This window comes from Cynocephalus volans, chromosome 4, assembly GCF_027409185.1.
Source record: "Cynocephalus volans isolate mCynVol1 chromosome 4, mCynVol1.pri, whole genome shotgun sequence".
NCBI lineage: Eukaryota > Metazoa > Chordata > Mammalia > Dermoptera > Cynocephalidae > Cynocephalus > Cynocephalus volans.
This window is the reverse complement of record NC_084463.1, coordinates 4,588,458-4,612,209: the sequence shown is the minus strand read 5'-3', so window position 1 is coordinate 4,612,209 and position 23,752 is coordinate 4,588,458. Positions and strand designations below refer to the sequence as shown.

At 34.2% G+C, this 23,752-nt stretch overlaps 2 protein-coding genes across 3 annotated transcripts in view; one reads left to right on the top strand and one right to left on the bottom strand.

Annotated features, from left to right (window-relative positions):
* LOC134374714 (serine-protein kinase ATM) overlaps positions 1-23,752 on the bottom strand; it is a 132,364-nt gene that overhangs the window by 44,582 nt on the left and 64,030 nt on the right. Inside the window, exons 29-38 of one of the 2 annotated variants that reach the window (XM_063092642.1) lie at positions 22,300-22,499; positions 18,108-18,282; positions 17,009-17,173; positions 15,957-16,089; positions 14,585-14,680; positions 12,173-12,344; positions 9,422-9,563; positions 8,184-8,360; positions 6,279-6,456; positions 1,110-1,197 (exon numbers count right to left, since the gene is read on the bottom strand). In XM_063092642.1, the coding sequence (XP_062948712.1) occupies positions 1,110-1,197; positions 6,279-6,456; positions 8,184-8,360; positions 9,422-9,563; positions 12,173-12,344; positions 14,585-14,680; positions 15,957-16,089; positions 17,009-17,173; positions 18,108-18,282; positions 22,300-22,499 (1,526 nt within the window). Of the gene's footprint in view, positions 1-1,109; positions 1,198-6,278; positions 6,457-8,183; positions 8,361-9,421; positions 9,564-12,172; positions 12,345-14,584; positions 14,681-15,956; positions 16,090-17,008; positions 17,174-18,107; positions 18,283-22,299; positions 22,500-23,752 lie in introns of those variants that run through there. The other variant, XM_063092638.1, reaches the window with a different exon arrangement.
* LOC134374933 (small ribosomal subunit protein uS14-like) lies at positions 3,568-4,244 on the top strand. The gene is given in 2 exon segments (XM_063093091.1): positions 3,568-3,578; positions 4,055-4,244. Coding segments are annotated over 2 exon segments (201 nt in total).

Sequence of the window (23,752 nt, the reverse complement as noted above, 5' to 3'; positions counted from 1 at the left end):
CCACACTGAGATAGCATCTCACTCCAGTTAGACTGGCTATTATAAAAAAGACAGAGAATAACAAATGCTGGTGAGGATGCGGAGAAAGGGGAATCCTCTTACACTATTGGTGGGGCTGTAAATTGGTGCAGCCATTATGGAAAATGGTACAGAGGTTCCTCAAACAGCTAGACAGAACTCCCATATGACCCAGCAATCCCATTGCTGGGTATATACTCAAAGGAATGGAAATCATCATGTTGAAGGGACACCTGTACTCCCAAATTGATTGCAGCTCTATTTACAATACCAAATAGTTGGAACCAACCTAAATGTCCATCGTTGGACGACTGGATAAGGAAAATGTGGTATATTTATACAACATACTACTCTGCCATAATAAAGAATGAAATACTGTCATTCAAGCAACATGGATGAACTTAGAGAAAATTATGTTAAGTGAAATAAGCCAGGCATAGAAAGAGAAATACCACATGGTCAACTCTTGAGCAGTAGAGATCTGTCATACCACCCTTCTAGTAATTCCTGTACTCACTGTTAGAAATCTCATGAGAAATAATAGGAACAAAGATACTATACTTTAAAACAATTTACCAGAATTGTGAAAATAAACACTGTGATAGCACAGTATTACCATAGATTTTGAGGACCATGGCACACACAAAGAAACTTTTATAATAAAGATACGTAAAGGAGATGTTTCACAACTCTAGTTACTTCTAAGAACTAAAAGCAAACAGAAAGTTAATTACTTCTAAGAACTAAAAGCAAATAGAAAGTTAAAAGAGGGGTAACACAACTAAAAGTAACCTGGAAAATCACTTGCTCCTTTCCCATCCCTTTGTAGATAAATTAAAACCCCAAAAGGCTGCATGATTTAACAAAGATAATATTGCTACTCATACAGCTGGGACTAGAACTGAGAGTTCCTGAATTAACCAAAGTGTCACTCTGAATATGGATTATTACAAGGAGATATAAGCATCACACATATTAAATATAGCACTTTGTAGTAGCTTCACCTAAAATAATTGTGTTAAAATTCAGCCAGCACTAACAAATTACAGTTGTAAATCCCCAAACTCAAGAAGCAATATTTCTTACAACACCTCTTTTGTCTTCTCATGTAGTCCACAACAGCAAGCATTGTTCTTTGTGATCTTTTATCCAAACAGCATCGGGAAAAGTGCTCTGACTCTGACAAAGAAAGAAAGATATCTCCTCTCAGTCCCAGGCAGACTTGCTTAAGCACTTTCTTCCTTGTTGTTTATGTGTGTCTCCCTCTATACTATAAAGTTATGGTGGGCAGTTCCTAGCACAAAATAGGTTCTTAATAAATATAAATGAATAAATGGAATCTAATGGCATTTTTCTTTTAAAAGAAACTATTACACTTAACAAAACTGAGAATTTATATTTTATGTCTGATGGGGACTAATTCATTGATTCAGTAAATACTTATCTAGGATGTTTTTATGTACTAGGTGCTCAGTATACAACCATGAACAAGATAGACTACTTGTGACCACACAGAACTCACTGCCTAGCCTGGGAGACTCTTTACAGTGTGATAAGTGCAAGAATAGAGAAAGTTTATAATGCTGCAGAGACATATAGAAGGGAATCTCACCTGCACAAGAAAAGTTTTGTAGAAAAAGTGATATCTGACAGGAGAAGAGATAGTGTTCCAGATACTACGAACAGTATATTAGATGGCTGGAAGCAAGAAAGAACTTAATGAAAGAATTTCAACTGTACTGAACCACAGAGCTAGAAAGCAGCAAGAATGCTAGGGACAGAGAGAAATATATGGACTAAAGTTATTTATGACATAGAATTGGCAGGATTTGGTAATCAGATGAGATATGTGAGAGGGGTTTCTGGCATGGGCAACTGAGTGCCATTCATTGAAGGGGTACACATTAAAGGAAGTAGGTAGTAAGAAGGGATGAAGATGGTAAGTTTACCTTTGGACAGCTGAGTATGAGATACATATCGGACATACAAGTGAAGACAGTGAGACTTACAGACATCAGAAAAGATAAATATACCATTTAAGTTTTACAGAAATCTATATTGCCTTTTTGGTAAGTAGAATTGTACAGAATTGTATATTGTTTAAATTTTTACTTAAGGTAATAAAAATATTGGCACTCTACACAGAAACAAACAAAAAAACTGTTATGATTTTACCTTTCAGTGATTGTAGCACAAATATGTATACAGAGATTGTCCCCGACTTATGATGGTTTGACACAATTTTTCAACTTTATGTTGATGCAAAAGCAATATGCATTCAGTAGAACAACAAATTATATGAGATATTCAACATTTTATTATAAAATAGGCTTTGTGTTAGATAATTTTGCCCAAATGTAGGCTAATGTAAGTGTTCTGAGCACGTTTAAGGTAAGCTAGGCTAAGCTATGATGTTCAGTAGGTTAGGTGTACTCTATTAAGTGCATTTTTTTGATTAACAATATTTTCAACTTACAATGAGTTTATCAGAACATAACGCCATTGTAAGTCAAGGAGCATCTATATAAATGATAACAAACGTGAAAAAAAGTCTTGGCCAAGGTTCATGATAACAAATATCAGGTTATCACAGGCAATAATTATATTAAATTTATTATGCAGTAAAACTGTTTTTTTTTTTTTTTTTTGTCTTTTTTGTGACCGGCCACACCGCGCTCAGCCAGTGAGCGCACCATCCCTATATAGGATCCTAACCCGCGGCGGGAGCACTGCTGCGCTCCCAGCGCCGCACTCTCCCGAGTGCACCACGGGGTCGGCCCAGTAAAATTGTTTTTAATAGTACTTTATATTACAATAATATGTAAAGTTTAAAAGCTTACTGGTAACTGGTTACTTATACCAGTATTTGCCCAGTTAAAGATAGGAGGTATACTTTAAATAGTTTGCAAAGTTACTGTGAGAATTTTTATTTTAGAATTTCATTTCAATGGCCTAAAGAAAATTCATATAAGCATATTCTGGATCATTTAGATGACAATCACAGCATGAGCATCCATGTCTGTTCATAACTATTTTCTTCCAAACAGAAGACTTGTTTGTAATTATTGTTAGCCAATAGGAAAGAACACACATAAAAGATAAAGCATAGCAAAGTCAAGTCTAAATGATATCAGAGTCATGTCAAATAAAGGCTGTAGTAGTAAAAATAGAAGAAACAACTGGGAGAATTGAGTAATCAGAACCTACGTTGAAGTGACTGGAACCATAGTCAGGTTGGGAGGAATAATTTAGTTGCAGCAAAATAACACATTAAGTCAAAATTTTTATTAGAATTGTATTGGTCTTGAAGTACAATAAGTGAATTTGTAGCTAGTTTTATGTTTGCCTATAAAATACATTAATAATATATATTAAAGACAGTAAGTTAAAAGTGGAGATCTATAAATTTTATATACTTTTTCAAAATTTAGGTTTGAAAAACTGACCCATAATGAGCCCTCACTTATTCATATACATATTATGTGTACTGAATCCCTGGTTGAATTTCCTCTATTAAGCTTTTACCATGGGAAATGCTCATTATACATCATGGATGGAAAGTAGGTTATAAGAATAAATAAAGTACAATCCAATTTTTGTTTCAAAAAATTGGAAGGATATATACCAAACGTTAAATGTAGTTATCTTAGATCACAGATTATGTGTAATTTTTTTGAATTTGTGAAATTTTTCAATATTTTTCACAATAAACACGTATGCTTTTGCAATAAAAAGGTTGCTGTTTTAAAATGAGTTGGCCAGAGCTCTGAAAATATAAAAATTCTATCGTATCTCCACCATAGTACCTAAAATATTTTATTGCATTTACTTACTTACATCTTTTTCCCATTGCTAAAATGTGGTGTGTCTTGATCATATCCATATCATCAGTGTCAAGCACCATGCATGACTCGTGCTGAATGTTCAATTAGTTGCCCCATTATTAATAGCCCTAATTTACTGAGAGAGTAATACACATCAAGTATCATCCTAAGTGCTTCACATACATCAAAAACTTGCTACACCTTTTGCCTAGTTGCATTCCTGAAAGCAAGATAGGTCGCCAGTAGCTCTACTAGAGTCACCCTCAAAAATTCAGCCAGAGTTCTTGCTCTTGCTCCATCTGTTCAAATTGCCATGGTCTGATCTGGAAGTACAGCCTCAATGTGTGCCACCAGTGTTTCCTTCAGTACGTGATGGATATAAGATTAATCAAGTTGAATTAAGTGATCTTCCTTGAATGGTTTATCCAAGGCATCCACTCAACAAAAGAAACCATGCTAGCTCTTTGTACATAAAATTTTTTTTTTTTCATTTTTATTTTATTTTTTTATTTTTTTAAATTTTATTTTGTCGATATACATTGTAGCTGATTATTGCTCCCCATCACCAAAACCTCCCTCCCTTCTCCCTCCCGCCCTCCCCCCCAACAATGTCCTTTCTGTTTGCTTGTCGTATCAACTTCAAATAATTGTGGTTGTTATATCTTCTTCCCCCCCCCCGGTTTGTGTGTGTGTGTGTGTGTGTGTGTGTGAATTTATATATTAATTTTTAGCTCCCACCAATAAGTGAGAACATGTGGTATTTCTCTTTCTGTGCCTGACTTGTTTCACTTAATATAATTCTCTCAAGGTCCATCCATGTTGTTGCAAATGGCAGTATTTCATTCGTTTTTATAGCTGAGTAGTATTCCATTGTGTAGATGTACCACATTTTCCGTATCCACTCATCTGATGATGGGCATTTGGGCTGGTTCCAACTCTTGGCTATTGTAAAGAGTGCTGCGATGAACATTGGGGAACAGGTATACCTTCGACTTGATGATTTCCATTCCTCTGGGTATATTCCCAACAGTGGGATGGCTGGGTCGTATGGTAGATCTATTTGCAATTGTTTAAGGAACCTCCATACCATTTTCCATAGAGGCTGCACCATTTTGCAGTCCCACCAACAATGTATGAGAGTTCCTTTTTCTCCGCAGCCTCGCCAGCATTTATCGTTCATGGTCTTTTGGATTTTAGCCATCCTAACTGGGGTTAGATGGTATCTCAATGTGGTTTTGATTTGCATTTCCCGGATGCTGAGTGATGTTGAGCATTTTTTCATATGTCTGTTGGCCATTTGTATATCTTCCTTAGAGAAATGCCTACTTAGCTCTTTTGCCCATTTTTTAATTGGGTTGCTTGTTTTCTTCTTGTAAAGTTGTTTGACTTCCTTATATTCTGGATATTAATCCTTTGTCAGATGTATATTTTGCAAATATTTTCTCCCACTCTGTTGGTTGTCTTTTAACTCTTTTAATTGTTTCTTTTGCTGTGCAGAAGCTTTTTAGTTTGATATAATCCCATTTGTTTATTTTTCCTTTGGTTGCCCGTGCTTTTGGGGTCGTATTCATGAAGTCTGTGCCCAGTCCTATTTCCTGAAGTGTTTCTCCTATGTTTTCTTTAAGAAGTTTTATTGTCTCAGGGTGTATATTTAAATCCTTAATCCATTTTGAGTTGATTTTAGTATACGGTGAGAGGTATGGATCTAGTTTCATTCTCCTGCATATCGATATCCAGTTATCCCAGCACCTTAGGAATTGAGTTAACCAAGGATGTGAAAAATCTCTATAATGAGAACTACAAACCACTGCTGAGAGAAATTAGAGAGGATACAAGAAGATGGAAAGATATTCCATGCTCTTGGATTGGAAGAATCAACATAGTGAAAATGTCCATACTACCCAAAGTGATATACAAATTCAACGCAATACCCATCAAAATTCCAAAGACATTTTTCTCAGAAATGGAAAAAACTATTCAGACATTTATATGGAACAATAAAAGACCACGAATAGCCAAAGCAATGCTCAGCAAAAAAAATAAAGCTGGAGGCATAACACTACCTGACTTTAAGCTATACTACAAAGCTATAATAACCAAAACAGTATGGTACTGGCATAAAAACAGACACAATGACCAATGGAATAGATAAAGAATCCAGAAATCAACCCACACACTTACTGCCATCTGATCTTTGACAAAGGCACCAAGCCTATTCACTGGGGAAGGGACTGCCTCTTCTGTACATAAAATTTTTAAGAGTTTAAAAGAAAATAAAAAACCTGCTACAACTTTTATCTCATTCTATAGATGAGAAAATAGAAACTTAGAGGTTACAGAATTAAGCCTGCAAAATGTTTTAGACGGAATTAAAATTAAATCTATCCTTCTCTAGAACTTGAGAAGAGTATAAATGTTGGAAATTTAACAGGGTACCTGAATCCAAATTTGCAGGGGTTGTGGATCGGCTTGCTTGTGAGAATTGTCTAAAACAGCTGGTAAAAAATCCCTGAACATGTGTAGAAAGCAGATTTCTCCATGATTCATTTCTATCTTGGAGTAAAATATCATGAATCAAGTATGGAAGCACAATCTGACAAAAGTCAGTTTTCACCTACAATATACAAACACATCCCAATAATTTGAGTTAAAGTAATACATTTTACTTAAAATTTTCATTCCCTATTGCTGACATATAAACTTCTTAAAAATTAAAGACTAATCTGCCATGAACTCAATATACTGCTAAAAAACACAAAAATCATGGGTAACAGGTAGTGTTGGTTTTCTTTCTTAATCATACTAAGCTAGTATATCTACATCAAACGGTTTAATATTACACTGCAATTGTCCATTTCCAGTCAAGGCCATTAACGTAATAAGATATGCTTACAAATAAAATTATAATGTCACTACTAATTTCAGAATTAAAAAGTATTATTAATAACACAAACAGTTTTCTGACTTGACACAAGGGGAAAAGGGTATCAAAGGTTTAAGAAAAAAGCTGTAAATATGATTTTTGTGCATTTTCTACATGTAGTAAAGAGCTATGACAGTCACTGAAAATGTTTATTTCTTAATAAACCTCAATTTCTGGGTGTATAATTTGGGTACTTATTTGTAGTATGCTCCAAAATGCAGGAAAGCGCTTTAATACATGTGGTACATTAAAACAGTACACCACCTTATTTTTGCCATTCACCACACTCCATAATCATCATATGGACAAATCATCACACTCCATATCCATAATATTCAGACTCCACTCACATACAGATCACTTATTGCATACTTTTTCCTTTTTAAATTAAAGACAAGTCAAAAATCCAGTTTGGGACCTGGAAAATTTAAGGTACTAGGAATTGGGGTGTGTATACATGTATATTTGGAACATTTTATCTTCTAGCTCAAAGTCAAAGCTTTATAAAAATCTTAGGTTTGTTCACTAATAAGGTGTGTGTGTGTGTGTGTGTGTGTGTTTGTGTGTGTGTGTGTGTATGTGTGTGTGTGTCTGTCTGTCTGTCTGTCTGTCTGTCTGTCTGTCTCCAGGGTACCGCTCTGCCGAATTGGTACAAGTGCAGTGTAGTATTGCAGAGAATGTGATACAGTCACTACTTTTACTGTAGAAAACAAGGACTACTTTTAAAACTGCTTTCAAGGTAGGGGCTTTACCAAAATACTTCCCATCAGTTATTTGTAATTGGCAGGTATCTGACCTAGTCAGATATTGTGTTTTCACACTTCTGTTAAATCATTTTTGACAGTGAGTATTAATTAGAGTAGTAACTTTGTCGTAGAGCATCATTATATTGTGCCATTTTGAATTACACATTTGATAAAAGAGTAGACTTTGTTTGATTTAGTAAGTACCTTTACTCTTTATTTAAATAAATTGTAACTATAAAAATAAAAAAGCAATGTTACTGCTGCCCCTTTTTCTCACTCAAGAAAGCATATCAGAGAAAGTAAAAGACAGTAAACAGTTTGTTTACTTATCAGAAGTAAACAAAGTTAGAGCAGACTTTTGGCTAATACAAATAATTTACGATTATCAGTATTTTAACTATCATTAATAATAAATTATTCAAGGCACCCCTTGGAACTCATCTAGTATGTTGCTATGTCAAAGCAGAAACCTAACATATAAAGTCATAGCTAAACAAAGATGCCCACTTTTACGGTTTTATAACAGCTGAGTGTGGGTGACAGTGCATGAAAATGATGGGTAATGCCACAGCACTCTTTAGATGTATAGGTCATAAATATGTACACAGTAGCCACACAGAATGGAAAAAACAAAGAAAAAAGGAATTAAGTCAGACTAATTAATCATCTTACTTCACATAATGGCTTTAATAATTGAAGAATTTCACTTTTAGTGCTTCCACTGTCCAAAAAAGCACAAGTCAGTGTCTTTACCCAAACATCGTGATTTTCACTTTGAGGAATCCACAGACTTGTATCATCTAGGCCTTCTAAAGGGCTTTCTTTATCAAGTCTGGGTACTTCTAAAAACTAGAAAGAAAGGGATCAGAAAATGTAAGCAAGAGAATTAGAAAACCATTTTACCTTTCCTACATGAAACAAATATCTACGCACAAACCAACTGTTTTCAAATACAACTATAGTTGAAACTAAATCTGAAGGCAATAATTACCTTTTAAAATTAAAACATATTTAATGTTTATATGAGTTGCACAATGGTATGGTAAAAAATTACTGGTCTAGGCAGCAGAAAACTTGAGTTCTACTCAGCACTCACTCTCTAGTAGTATATTATACAAATGACAAACTCTCTGCACCATCCATGTCATGTACAAAGCCAGTCCAAATCTACTGTACAGAACTGATTTCAAAATGAAATGAGATTTTTAGATGTCAAAATTATAGTGCTTTAGAGGTTTTATTACTAATTCATTAATAGTTTACATTACTAGTAATTTCACTAGGAGCAATATTATATTTATGGTACATTAAAAGTACTACTTCAATGATAGGTGTAAGCCCTGAAATTAAATTGGTGAAAACTCAACTATGTAATTCTCACTTTATGAAAATAAAATAGTAAAGAGGAATGTTTAGACTAAGGGAGCAAAAGTTCTTGAACATCATTCACAGAGTACTTTCAGTGGAACTTTGTTATGCTATGAACACAGAAAAAGGGAGAAATCTATAGGTCATTTTACATTTCACTAGAGAATTATGATACATTAATTTGCTATGGAAATAAACACCTGCTTTTTGATCACAATACCTATCAACCACACCCAGGATCAATGGCTTTCATGGGATCAAAGAAAGGGTTTTCTATTGCTAAGTAAAAAAGGACTGTCATTAAAAATTTCCCCTACTCCCCAAATCCACCATCACTTAGCTAAGTTACCTATCTCAGCTTTTCCACACTACCTTACAAAAAATAACAAATCTGTTGGATTGAAGAAGAACAGTTTAAATTATTTCTAGGAAAGGCTAAATGTTAGTACAATATTTTAAGCAGTTTGATATTCATAACCCATAGTAAACAGAACTATTCTAGACATAGTGGATATTCAATAAACATTTATTACTTAACACACCTTTTTTCTCGATGTTCTAAAAGGCTGTAGATAGGCCAGCATAGGATCAGTTGTCATCTTATAAATCTCCCAGAAACTATGTCCAGTCTTCGTGGCTAAAATGTTTTTCAAACAGGTAACAGCAGCTGATCGAACTTTGACGCTGAAAAACACATGTAATTCAAATGCCTATAAACTACATCAATTATTAATCTTGATTACTGTTAAGCAACCCCCACTGAAAAAATTAAAAAACTAAAATTTAAAATTTATATTAGGAAATTTTACATCTATAAAATTCTATAACATCAAATGAGTCAAAACTGTCAATGTGTTTTGAATATTCCTTAAGTAAACGTCAGTTACTAATCACTGTAACATCAATTCCCTTCACCATGTTTATATTATGACTACTATAAATGACAAGCACTCATAAAAAGAAAAACTTGGAAATAACATAACCTAATAAACATGAGTAGTGAGAATGTTAAAATATTAATTCAACTGAGAAAACAATATTTTGATAATATTTTCTCTGGAGGATACAAATACTTTGGGGTGAAGCAGAATGACATTTTATCCCAAATAATAAAATTACTGTCAAAAACAATTTTAAACAAACAGCATGTACACACTTATTCTGACCAGAATCTAGCTGAAAATCGTTAGGGAAGGCATCGAAAATCTCTAATAAAAAAGTGAAGTTCCTCTTTCACAAAAATTAGGGAAAGCACGGCTGCAAAAAGAGTATTGAAAATACGACAGCTGACAAAAAATATCATAAAGTCTGACACTCTAATGGTGATGAGTTATCAAATAAAGGCTTAATTCCTTTTAGATATCTCAGTTTATGACATAAAAGTATAAACCCTAAGCCTGGATTTATCCTTCGTTCCTCCATATTCAATTCATCAGCAAGTTCTGCTGGCCTTATATGTTAAAAACATATCCTGATTCCATCCGTGTTTCTCTTGTCCACCCTAATCCAAGTCACTACCATTTCTCCTCTGGACTACTGTAATAGTTCCACATAATTGATCTTCCTGTTTCCACTTTTGCCCCTTCATAACTCATTTGCCATATAAAACCCAGAGTAAAAATGTAAGCTGCATCACAACACTACTTAAAACTCCAGGCTTCCTTATATACTTCAAATAAAATCCAAATTTCTTAACCAGAATTACTCCTACCTTTCTAATAACATCTCCTGTCATCTTCCTCCATACCAGGCTTCTTTCTGTTCTTCAAACACACCAAGCTTATTTCCAGTCTAGCTATTCCCTGCCTGGAATGCTTTACCCTAATCATTTTACAGCTTATTTTTGATCACTAAGATCAGCCAAGTTGACACTTCCTCAAAGAAGCCTTCTTTGACCAGCTATTCTGGTAATCCCTTAGTCAAATTCTCCTTTGTATGCTAAAGCCCCTTAAACACCTAATGATTTTTTTCCTCTTACAGAAAGATAGGAAAACTTGTACCTGTTCCCTATCATTCTCAAGTTTAAGTCACACTAATATCTGTGTCCACCTTTTTCAGAAACCCCAATTGCAAATTACCATGTAACAAATGAAATATTTAATGCTTGTAAATTTTCTGTGGAAAATCTCTCTTCAAAAACTGTGCCAGATATACTTTGAAACACATTTTTAAAATAAGGTGGATTAATATGAGGTTGGAAGCCTGGCTGAAAGTAATAAAGCAAGGACAGTAGTAAAATGTTAACGGTAGAATCTATATGATTAGTATATAGGTGTTTACTATAAAATTCTTTCAACTTTGCTGTATGTTTGAAAACTTATAATAAAATGTCAGGAAAGAAATCATTCCAACTTATTTACTATAATAAAAACAACAACAAAAGAGAAAAAGATATGTCCATTAAGTCAATAATGGAGACACAGCAGGCAGATATTGCCCATCATTTATTCCCTTAGAGAAGGAAGAAAACGGGTAGAGAAACAAAGTTAGAACACATATTTACTTTAGAAAGATTCTTGGTAGTGGGACAAACCATTAGAACCAAAAATGGTTAGAACACCAAAAATGGTGGTGATGGGGTGCTCAAATACACCAATTAATCAATCAACCAATCAATGAAAAAATAACAGAGAGACAGAAAGGAAATAAAAAGCAATAGTAATTTCACAACCAGCAAACTGATATTTTGAATAGTTTTGAAATTTTGATATTATCTGTTGCAATTCTGTTTTGCATAGAGAATAAATGAGTAATAGAAAACCCTGTCTGATTAGCTTAAGACTTCTGGGGCCAGCAAACTTCTGCTCTATGGTTTATTTTAAAAAGACTAAAATGAAGCGTAGCTTAGAAGAGGGTGGCAGCTCTGATTTTGACAAGTGCCTAAAATATCATCTATTACATTCCACTATCTTAATTTTCTGTGTAGAATCACCTGGCATTTTTTGTAATTATTGTTTGTCCAGTTTACTGCAACTAGAATTTAATAGAGACCCTGTCTGAAGTGTTCATCACTATATCTAGTGCCCGGTACATACATAATAGGATCAATAACTATGTGAATTAATAAAAATACAAGAATTTTCATAAAAATACTTGAGATTAAAAAAAAGTATGAGAACTTAAAAGATGATGTTAATTTATGTGAAGTATCATTCCTCTTGAATGTCAGATTAAGTGTAATCAGATATGAGGGTACTTCAAAAAGTTCATGGAACGATTCATATTATCTTTTAATTCTCTATTTCCATGAACTTTTTGAAGCACCCTCTTAGAAGGTATCAAAAAATACTCACCAATCTTCTACCAGTGTATTATTCAGGTAGGTCAGCATTATGAGGGTCCACTGAAGTTCTTTATCTTCAAATAACTCAAGAGCCTTGGTATAAGATGTGTCTTTATTATGTTGTATAGCTATGGTAGAGAAATCTATAGGACCCACTTCTCCCAAGCAGCTTCCAACAGCCTCTGCGTACAGAAATTCCATTTCAGTAAAGTCATAGGTAAGAAATCTTACATAAAGCAGAAGTTTTCTAATTTCAAAAATATAATGCTGTTTTGTCATGCTTCAAGCTTTGGGTGTATTTTCAAAGATTTTGAGCAGATTAAAGAAGCTACAAAATACCGTACCATTTCCTTTACATATCATCCATATGTGGGCCACAGATATTTTTTCCTATAGAATCATATCCAGTAGATAGATGAATTAGTAAGTGAACGTAGTTAGTAAGTATGAAAGTCTAAACCTGGCCACTATACGAGAGTATCAACTTTAAAAATGTTAAAATCTTTTTTTGAGGTATCAAATACATAAAGTCTATAAATCTTAAACACATAGTTCAGTGAAAATTTATACACACACACATTTTTTTTTTTATCTGTTTTTATCACTACCCAGATGAAGACAGAACATTTTGAGCATCTTAGAGGACTCCTCATGCTCTTTCCCAGTCACGGTAATATAAAATTCTTTGATATTGCTCCTTTGAAAACATTGCGTCTAATTCCCTTCCCCTTGAGTGTGGACTATACTTAGTGATTCACTTCTAACAAACAGAATGTGTATGAGTCTTCTACCTCCTTGATTAAATTTCTTCCAAGGAATTTATTTATTTTAAGTGCTACTCTTAACAAAATTGCTTTCCTAATTTCCTCTTTAGATTGTTCACTGCTGGTATATATAAACACAAATGATTTTTGTGCTCATCTTGTACCCTGCAATTGCTGAATTTATTTATTAGCTCTATAGTTGCTTTCTTATGGGTTCTCGGGGACTTTCTAAATATTGGATCAAGGGCCGGCCTGTGGCTCACTCGGGAGAGTGTGGTGCTGATAAATATTGGATCATGTCACCTGTGAATAGGGATAGTTCTACCTTGTTTCCAGGTTGGATGCTTTTAATTGCTTTATCTTGTTTAATTTCTCTGGCTAGAAATTCCAGTATAATGTTGAATAGCAGTGGTGAAAGTAGGCACTTTTGTCTCATTCCTGATCTTAGGGGGAAAGCTTCCAGTCTTTCACCATTGAGTATGATGTTAGCTGTGGGTACAAGCCACTATGATTTTATGCTATATAGGAAGGGGCTACTGTAGCAAATCATGCTTGTCCCTAGAAGCAGTGCTACTACGGACAAAGGAACAAGATGCCTAGTCAAAAGTTCTAGGCTTATGGTAAGGTTGTTTCTTGGGCTGGGTGCTAGATGTACACATGTACTCTGCTTGAAAAAACTGTTCAGGGCTGGCCCGTGGCTCACTCGGGAGAGTGTGGTGCTGATAACACCAAGGCCACGGGTTCAGATCCCATATAGGGATGGCCAGTTAGCTCACTGGGTGAGTGTGGTGCTGACAACACCAAGTCAAGGGTTAAGATCCCCTTGCCGGTCATCTTTTTAAAAAAAAAAAAAAGAAAAGAAAAAAGAAAAAACTGTTCAAGCTATATACTTATGATGTATATACTTTTCTATATGTAAGATATATTTTAATAATAAAATCTACGAAAAAAGAAAGTACCCTACATACTAGGCTCCCACTGAGAAATTAAGGAAGACTGTTGAAATACAGTAAAATCTGTGAAGCAACACTCATCCCTCTTATTTTTCCTATTTGAAGCAACACTGTTATGACAACTTCCAGTTGACTTTAATTATGTTTGATACTAGACATGATGTTGGCCATTTATCTTACATTAGGGCCCCCCCCCCACACAAGGTGACAGTAGAAAAGGACTTGAATGCTTTTTTTTAATATTTGAGTTTAATCTAGTGCTCCAAATCTTCATTCTTATTTCTGTTATATAAAAAAGGTATTAAATACCAGTCAGTTATATTTATAAAATGTATCAAAATTCAATTTATTTGAAACTTTACAAACAGATATTTCTGACTTTCCTGAATATTTACAAGGCATTTGCAAATTAATAGTTATGCACATGTGTAAATCACTAACTCTTCATTTTATATAAATATTTAAGGAAGGATAATATGAAAGGGGGGCTGCTTAGGAATACTTGAATTAAATAGAAATATAAATTAGCCATTTCATAATAGACTGAATCTACCAAAAAAAAAAAAAAAAAAAGGAAATATAACTTACCTAGCATCTCATATTTCCCCAATATCACAAATGACAAACTTTCACTTACTTTGAAGATACTATAAAGTTGACCACTCAAACATAAAAACCTCACATTCTTTCAGTCAAACAGTTTACCTAAAACTTCTCTTTCACCAGTGTGGTTTACTGCCATCTTGGATAACTGCAACAAGTTGACAACTAGCTTTGCCATAACGCTATCTTGTGGGTTATCTAGAAATAATTTTGAAAAAAATTTAAATTATCACAATGATAACACTTTTGTTTACAATATGCCTATAAAATTATCTTACTAAATTTTTTTTATAAAGAAAGGTTTTAAGTCATGAGCAGCTCAAAAAATATGTAGTGAATAAATTTGAACTTCCTTATGAAACAGAACCACGTGGAAGTGATTAGCAATATTTAGCAGACACACAGAGAGAAAAATGTCTTGAACAAATTGCGCAGGATGTCAATACCTTAGCAAACTCACAAATAATTAGAAACTTAAGAATCATTCAACATTAAAGCTAGAAGGGACCCTGAGAGCCTTTCTGGGTTTTTAATATCTTACAGTTAGAATCAAGACCAGCAATGTCCAACAGAACTGCCTGCAATGATGGAAACATCTATAATCTGTGCTGTCTAAAAACAGCCACTAGCCACATGTACTACTGAGAACCTGACACATGCTAGTACAATGAAAAAACTAAATTTTAAGTTTTATTTAATTTAATTTATTTGACTTTAAATAGCCACAAATAGCTAGTAGTTGTATAGCACAAGGCAGGTCTAGCCAATAGAATATCTAAACACATAAGAACAAGAGACAGTGGTGTTCATATTTTATATTCCTCAGAACAAATGGACTAGAAACTCTGAGTTCAGATGGTTAAAACCAAAATTAGTTTTAAAAAGTACTAAGGATAAAAAGAATACAATAGAATATAAAATAAATGGCACAGGAAGATGAAAATCAACACGTTAAGTAGAAAAACTTTCCCCCAGGTGCAATACTGTAATAAACTCAAATCAAATTAATACAAAAATAGATGTTTTCTTAAGTTTAAAAAAAGCTAGAAAAACATATAAATATACACACATATATACATACACACAACACACATACACATGACTAACAGGCTTAAAATTAAGAGATACACTTCTCTCATTCAAGTAGGCTGGAGTAGAAGGCACGGATAGATTACCTTGTATGCCTGTCACTAAATAATTAAAATTTTTCTTTTAAAATTGTAGGAAGTTGTTAAAATTTTTAAGCTATAGTATAACCTGAACGTATTTGGATTCAGAGAAATCATTCTGGCAGAAGATGGATAAAATGGGAATAGTTCAAGGTGAGGAAACCAGGTAGGACCAGTTTTATGGTTAGATGAGAAATGATGAGGGTATGAACTAAGTCTGTGGCAATCAAACCAAAAGCAAAAATTTCTAAATATTCTTTTTAAAAGAAACAGGTAGAAATAACTCATGTTATTAAAATTAGTACCCTGAGATGCTCTCACAAGATCCATCATCTGATCTTTATGTTGTTCCAGTTGTCTTCGAAGATCCTTCAATCCTTCAAGCCTTGTCAATGGAAGTGCATCATAAACACTTACTGAGAGAAAATGGTTAATTTCCTGAAAGAGAAAATTACTTAAAAATGTAACTTGCTGTTAACATGCATCAAGTCCATGATATAAACTTTAAAAAAGAAAAAAAAATAGTAATTGCCTTTTACAGACACTGACTCTATCACTATTACTACCAAACAAGGTAGAAATAAAGTACTTCTTCCACTTCAAACCTTACAATGTTTTAATCCTTTAAATTCTAACAGACTTTCTCATAACACAGTTAGATTTCAAAATTATTACAGCATACTCAATTGTAGGAAAAAAGCCAGATTATTTATTCAGTAGTATAGCTCCAGTTTTACATCTTAATGTATTTAAATATGTATCCATATTTTTAAAAAATTGGCTGGTAAGGGGATGCATGCGAACCATTGACCTTGGTGTTACCAGCACCACACTCTTCCAAGTGAGCTAACCGGCCAGCCCTGTTTCCATACTGATATACAGTCAAATAGAGAATATGATTTTAAGGATATAAGATTTATATGATTTTTAAAACTATAAAAAGAACATAATTTTGAAATTTAAAAGGATTAAAACTACAAATACTAGAAAAAATTTAAAAAGTTAAATATCATCTCTAATGCACATATTAAATTGACCCTCAAAGGATTCCATTGTATTTTGAGATATTCAAGAAGCACAGGATCTTATGTGTTTTAAAATCAAGAATATTTTATATCAGATTCCTTGAATATTTAAATTCAGATCTTCGCCAGGAAGCTCTGATCTTTATACTTTTACTGCAGTGCAAGGAGATACATTAAGATTCATTTTTTTATTAGTTAAGAGGGTAAATCTCATTTTTTTCAAACCATAATAAAAAAAAGATTATTTTTTACTGCTGGAGAATTAGAGGTTTTTAATAAGGTATTACAGTCTATGCTCTCTTAAAATTGTAACACAATGGAATTTTTATTACCTCCAAGAGTGAAAAGGGTCCTCTACTGTATTTGATTTTCTGCTGAGCAATACGTAAATCCTTAAAAACAACATGGTCAGGAAAAGGATCTAAAAGTTTAATCGTGACATAGAGGTTTTCATTATCTTTGTTATCTATTACTAAGTATTTCAGTAAGTCCAACACCTAAATATAATTAAAAAAGAAAAAAATTAAAAGGGGATAATATACTTAATTATATTTTAAAGTACAACAACTAAAACCTACTGTAGTAAATGATACTTGATCAACCTAGTTCAGATAAAATGTTCTATTTCTAAAGATACCAGCTTTTAGTTTCTGTGCTTTCAAATAATTTGACAAATATGTAAGGTGTTACTACAAAATGGGCACTGAGGCATGAAAATGCCAATATTAACAAAACATTTTATATAGGTAATATCTTACCATCATAATGATGTAAATAGCTATCTTTAGTTTTGACTAACTTCTACACTTCAGCATAAGTAATAGACAAAACTACCAGGTAATTTATTAGATCAAAATTATTAAGTGGTATAGATTAACTGAATACAAAGATTAATTCATTAAGAACATTTTTCCAACCATTTTTCAAAAACTATTTATACTAAAATTACTAATTTTACCAAGTAAACATAAAACATTCATCTCCTCCTAATAATACTTTATCAATATATTTCAAATACCATTTTTTGTGTGTGTGACCGGTAAGGGGATCGCAACCCTTGGCTTGGTGTTGCCCACACCACACTCAGCCAGTGAGCACACCGGCCATCCCTATATAGGATCCGAACCCGCGGTGGGAGCACCACCGCGCTCCCAGCACCGCACTCTCCCGAGTGAGCCATGGGGCCGGCCCTCAAATACCATTTTGAGAATGATTTGGGAAATTACCTGCTTGTGAACTTCCACCTGATCATCCACAAGGGGTATAAGTGTACCAACAATAACGTGAAGATGGTTTTCTAAAGCATCCTTACAGTAAGTCACTGCTGTCTGGCAAACTCGACTTAACACCGCGCTCCCAGCGCCGCACTCTCCCGAGTGAGCCATGGGGCCGGCCCTCAAATACCATTTTGAGAATGATTTGGGAAATTACCTGCTTGTGAACTTCCACCTGATCATCCACAAGGGGTATAAGTGTACCAACAATAACGTGAAGATGGTTTTCTAAAGCATCCTTACAGTAAGTCACTGCTGTCTGGCAAACTCGACTTAATAGGTCACAACAAAGGGAGAAGCTACGCAACGACACATCCATGAAATGAGAAGGCCTAATATAGGAAGAAAAATAGGTCTAGGAAACTACTTTGAAATAAATTAACTCAAAAGTCATATTTATTCAACATCACTAATTCTGATATGCTTTGACATGAAAGTCACTTTCATATCTAATACTTTAATGGTTTATAAGCCAAAAAGACTAGTGACATTAGCAAAATGCTGAGTAGGCAGCTCTATGGTTTCATCATTGAAAAATAAGCAAAAGTGCCAGAGCCAACTTCGTTAGAAAGACTCTGTAAACAGTCCAAGGTTTACAGCAAACAAGAAAATGCTGAATCAAGAAAAAGGCAACTGAAAAATTGTAGGAAAGCTTTCTGGTGATTGCACTTGTCCTGCTCCACCCCTCCATGGCTCAGCAGCAATGGCAGCCTACATTCTGAGTGGATCACTGGTTCATGGTGGTTCTTGAGGAAGCAAAGCAGACCTTATTTGCAAACTACTGTGATGTCTACTCTAACCTGTCTAGGAGTTACTTGAAGGACTAATGCAAGGTGCTTGGCTCTGTTTTGCATAACAAACCTCATCCAGACTAGAAAAGCTGCAGGGCATTGCTTGAAACTTTGTAAGGCTGACCAACAACCCACAGGTAAGAAGGGCAAAAGATTACTGTTGAGACATGCAATAGACAGCCTAAAGCCAAGGAGGAAAAGCTAGGGAGTTTCTTTGGGAGATCACAGTATGTAAAAGCACTCATAAGTTAAGAGGAATTTAGAAAGCCACACACACGCCCAAGGTCAAATTTTGCTCAGACCAGAGAGACCCTAAACTTCTACTTGGGGCTGATCCCAAGGCTCAATGCAAGCCTGGCTAAGTGCTGAAGAGTCCCAGCAGAGGCCCAATATTCAAACACTAGGAAAAGTTTATTTTCTCTCTCTTGCTCTCTCTTATTCCGTATCCATTTAAGGAAGTCTCATAAATATGCTAAAAGAGGCCAGAGATAAAGGAAAGTGAAAACGCAACATACCAAAACTCATGAGATGCAGCAAAGGTAGTGCTGAGAGGGAAATGCATAGCAGTAAACACCTTCATTAAAAAAAAAAAATCTCAATTTAATAACCTAACTTTACATCTTAGGGAACTAGAAAAAAAGAGTAAACTAAACCCAAAGCAAGCAGAAGAAGGAGATAATAAAGTGATAGGTTTTGAACATAACCAGCACCATTTTAGGCAAGGCCAAGCACAAAATGGCCGCCAGCCTCAGCCCCCTTTTCCTCACGAGAAGCCTCGTGACTTCGGCGAAATAGAAACCCTTTTGGCTTCCACACTGGTGCAATTTTCCACCCCGGTTGCATCAACCAGGTGGAGCTTCTGCACTAGCGTAATGCCCCTCCTTGATTGCATCAGCCAGCTCTGGTGCCCTACAACCTATATAAGCTCTCACACCCCAACACCTGGTGCTGCTCTCCACTTTGAGGGCAGCCCCGGCTGCTGCTCTCCATTTTGAGTGCAGCCTGGCAGATTTCTTTTCTTTAATAAAGCTTGATTGGTACCCAGCATTTTAGCTCACTTTCTTTCATAAAGATTAGAGATAAATAAAACAGAGAATAGAAAAATATTAGAACCAACAAAACCAAAAATTGATTCCCTGAAAGATAAAACTGACAAACCTCTGGGGCTGGATTTACAAAGAAAAAAAAAAGAGAGAGCAAGAGAAGACAGAAATAAAAAGGATTATAAAAGAATACCATGAACAACTGCATACAAAAAATTAAATAACCTAGATTAAAAGTGCAAATTTGTAGGAACACACAAATTGCAAAAACTGACTCAAGAAGAAACAGAAAATCTGAGCAGTCTTGTAAGAACAAAAGATATTGAATCAGTTATAAAGAATATTCCAACAAAGACAACAGAGGACCAGAAAGCTTCACAGGTAAATTCTACTAAACATTTAAAGAACTAACACCAATCCTTCCCAAACTCTTCAAAAAAGTATAATAGAGAAAACAATTATAACTCATTCTATAAAGCCAGCATTTATCTGATTCCAAAGCAAGATGAAGACATCATGAGAAAATTAGAATATCTAATACTCCTTATGAATATAGATGCAAAACTCCTCTACAAAATACTAGCAAACTGAATCCAACAGGATATTAAAAGGATTATACACCATGACCAAGGGAAATTTGACCAGGAATGCAAGAGTGGTGTGATATAAGAAAAATCAATCTATGTAAGACATCACATTAACAGAACGAAGGAAAAAAACTACATTATCTCAATAGACACAGAAAAGGTATTTGACAAAATCCAACACCTTTTCATGATTTAAAAAAACAAAAAACCCTCAGAAAAAATAGGAATAGAAAAATTTCCTCAACATAATAAGGGGATTTATGGAAAACCCATAACAAACATCATACTCGATAGTAAAAGAATGAAAGCTTTCCCCTAAGATCAGGAACAAGACCAGGGACGTCCACTTTCATCACGGCTATTCAACACGGTACTGGAGTTTTATCCAAAGCAATTAAACAAGAAAAACAAATTAATACATCTAAATTGAAAAGAAAGAAGTAAAACTATCTCTACTCACAGATGACCTGATCCTATAGCCATAGAAACTTCTAGAGAATTCACAAGAAAACTTCTAGAATTAAGAAACAAATTCCACAAGGTTGCAGGTCACAAAAAAATACACAAAAATCAATTATGTTTCTATAAAACAGAAATGACAATTCATCTTCATGACCTTGGATCTGACAAAAAGTAGATAAACTGGACTTCATCAAAATTAAAAACTTTTGGGCATCAGTAGACATTATCAGAAAAGTAAAAAGACAATTTACAGAATGAGAGAAAGTATCTGGAAATCACATATCTAATAAGAGTTTAATATCCAGAATATATAAAGAACTCCCAGAGTTCAACAAAAAGACCAAATTTAAAAAATGGGTGATGAACTTAAATGGGCAAAGAACTTGAATAGACATTTCTCCAAAGAAGAAACACAAATGGTCAATAAGCACATGAAAAGATGTAAAACATTATTAGCCACTAGAGAAATACAAAATCAAAACCACAATGATATACCACTTCACACCTACCAGGATGGCTATAATAAAATAAATGGAAAATAATAAGTGGAGGTGAAAAAGTGAAGAAATTGGAACCCTTTTGCATTGCAGGTGAGATATTAAATGGTGAAGCTGCTGTGGAAAACTGTTTGGCAGTTCCTTGAAAAGTTAAGTATAAAATTACCATGTGACCCGCCAATATCATCTAGGTATGTACCTAGAATTGAGAACAGGGACTCAAACAGATATCTATACACCACTGGGCACTGCAGCATTATTCACAACAGTCAAAAGACAGAAACTACCCAAGTGTTCACCGACTGATGAACAGACAAGCACATACAATGGAATATTATTCATCTATAAAAAGAAATGAAGTTCTGATACATGCTACAAAGATGGATGAACCTTTAACACGCTTTAAGTGAAATAAGTCAGACACAGACGACAAATACTTTACAATCCCACTTTTACGAAATATCTAAAATAGGCAAATTCATCAAGACAGAAAGTAGACTAGAAGTATCAGGGGCTGAAGGGAAGGGGGAATATGTAGTTACTGCATAAAACCGTAAACATAATTAATTTCACTATACCGGACATTTCATGATGAAAATGACAAATTTTATGTTACACATTTTACCACAATAATAAAAACCCAATAGAAATCTCATTAAAATCAATGGAAAAGATCAGGGATGTTAAATTCAATATACAACCCCACTTCTATAATAACATACTTATTTGAGGCAATCTATAACTAGAACATTTATTTTAAAATGTTGAAGATCCTTAGTACTTGAGATTTCTAGAGCTGAAAATGTAGCAGTGCAATTTTTAAAAACTAACAGGTAGATATATATTTTAAAAGCAAAATTCAGAAAACAATACTCTGGGGTCTACCTCTAAGAAAGCATATCCATTTTCAGTTAAAAGAACAGGGTAGAAAAACTATTTATGTATTAGTCCATTTAATATATTATTTACCTTTTGTTGATATAGTGAATCAAAGTATAAATAACATCTCGAAGAACAAAGGCCCAAGCTCCTCCTAAGCCACTTTTTATATCTTTCAGTAATAAACTAACAAACAGGTGATATATCTTAAGAATTCTGTGCCTTTTATAAACATTATTTGTCTCAGCTGCTTGCTCACATATTGCTAGAAGAATTTTCTGATAGGAATCCTAGAAAATAAACATACATTAGTAAAAACTTGCTCATCAAGTATACTCAGCCATAATAAATACATTTTATATTTAAAATAACTAAATAACAATTTAGATTTGGATTTGGTATCAAATGCGAAATATTACATCAAGAAAATCACTATCTTAAACTTTAAAAAACTATTGTCAATTTGTTTTCAGATAGTAAACTATAATTAAATAGTGTATTCTCATTCAAATGCAAATACATTCTCTGAGCTAACATGAGCTAATAAGACGTATATGACTAAAGTGTCACAAAATACTGGACTCATAGGAGTTCAAAAAGTTTGTAGAAAAATGGACTTAAAAGGTAAAAATTTAAAATATAAACTTTATTTCTCAACATAACCTCCGCCAATTTCAAGACACGTTTGCAAACGATGATACCAGCCATTCAGTCCACCTCTGAAAAACTGAGGATCCTGGAAATTTAACTATATCAATGCAGTATTTTTATACCATAAACTGAAGAAAAATGGATGCCCTTTAAAGAGTTTTTAAGATTAGGAAACAAATAGAAGTCAAAAGGAGACAAAACAGAAGCGTAAGATAGATGCCTAATGATTTCCCTTTGAAATTCTCACAAAATTGCCCTTGTTTGATGAGAATGCATAGGAGCATTGTCATGGTGTAGAAGGGTTCTCTGGTGAAGGTTTCCCAGGTATTTTGCTCTGGCTAACTTTCTCAAAACACTCTCATAAGAAGCAGATGTTATCATTCTTTGGCCCTTCAGAAAGCCAACAAGCAAAATGCCCTGAGTATCCCAAAAAACTGTTGCTATGGCCTTTGCTCTTGACCTGTCTGCTTTTACTTTGATTGGACCACTTCCACCTCTTGGTAGCCCTGGCTCTGATTGCACTTGGTCTTCAGGATTCTAGTGGTAAAGCTATGTTCAGCTTCTGTTACAATTATTTGAAGAAATGCTTCAGGATTTTGATCCCACGTGTTGAAAATTTCCAATGAAAGCTCTGCTCTTGTCTGCAGCTGATCTGGGCACAACAGTTTTGGCACCCATCAAGTTTGCTCAACTTAAATTTTTCAGTCAGAACTGTGTAAGCTGAACCGACTGAGATATCTATGGTGCTGGCTAGTGTCTCTGCTGTTAAACATTGGTGCTCTTCAATTAGGACATGAAAAAGACTAATTTTTTCCTCTCAAACTGATATAGGTGGTCTGTCACTGTGGGCTTCATCTTTAATATTGTCTTGTCCTTTCTTAAAATGAGTTAT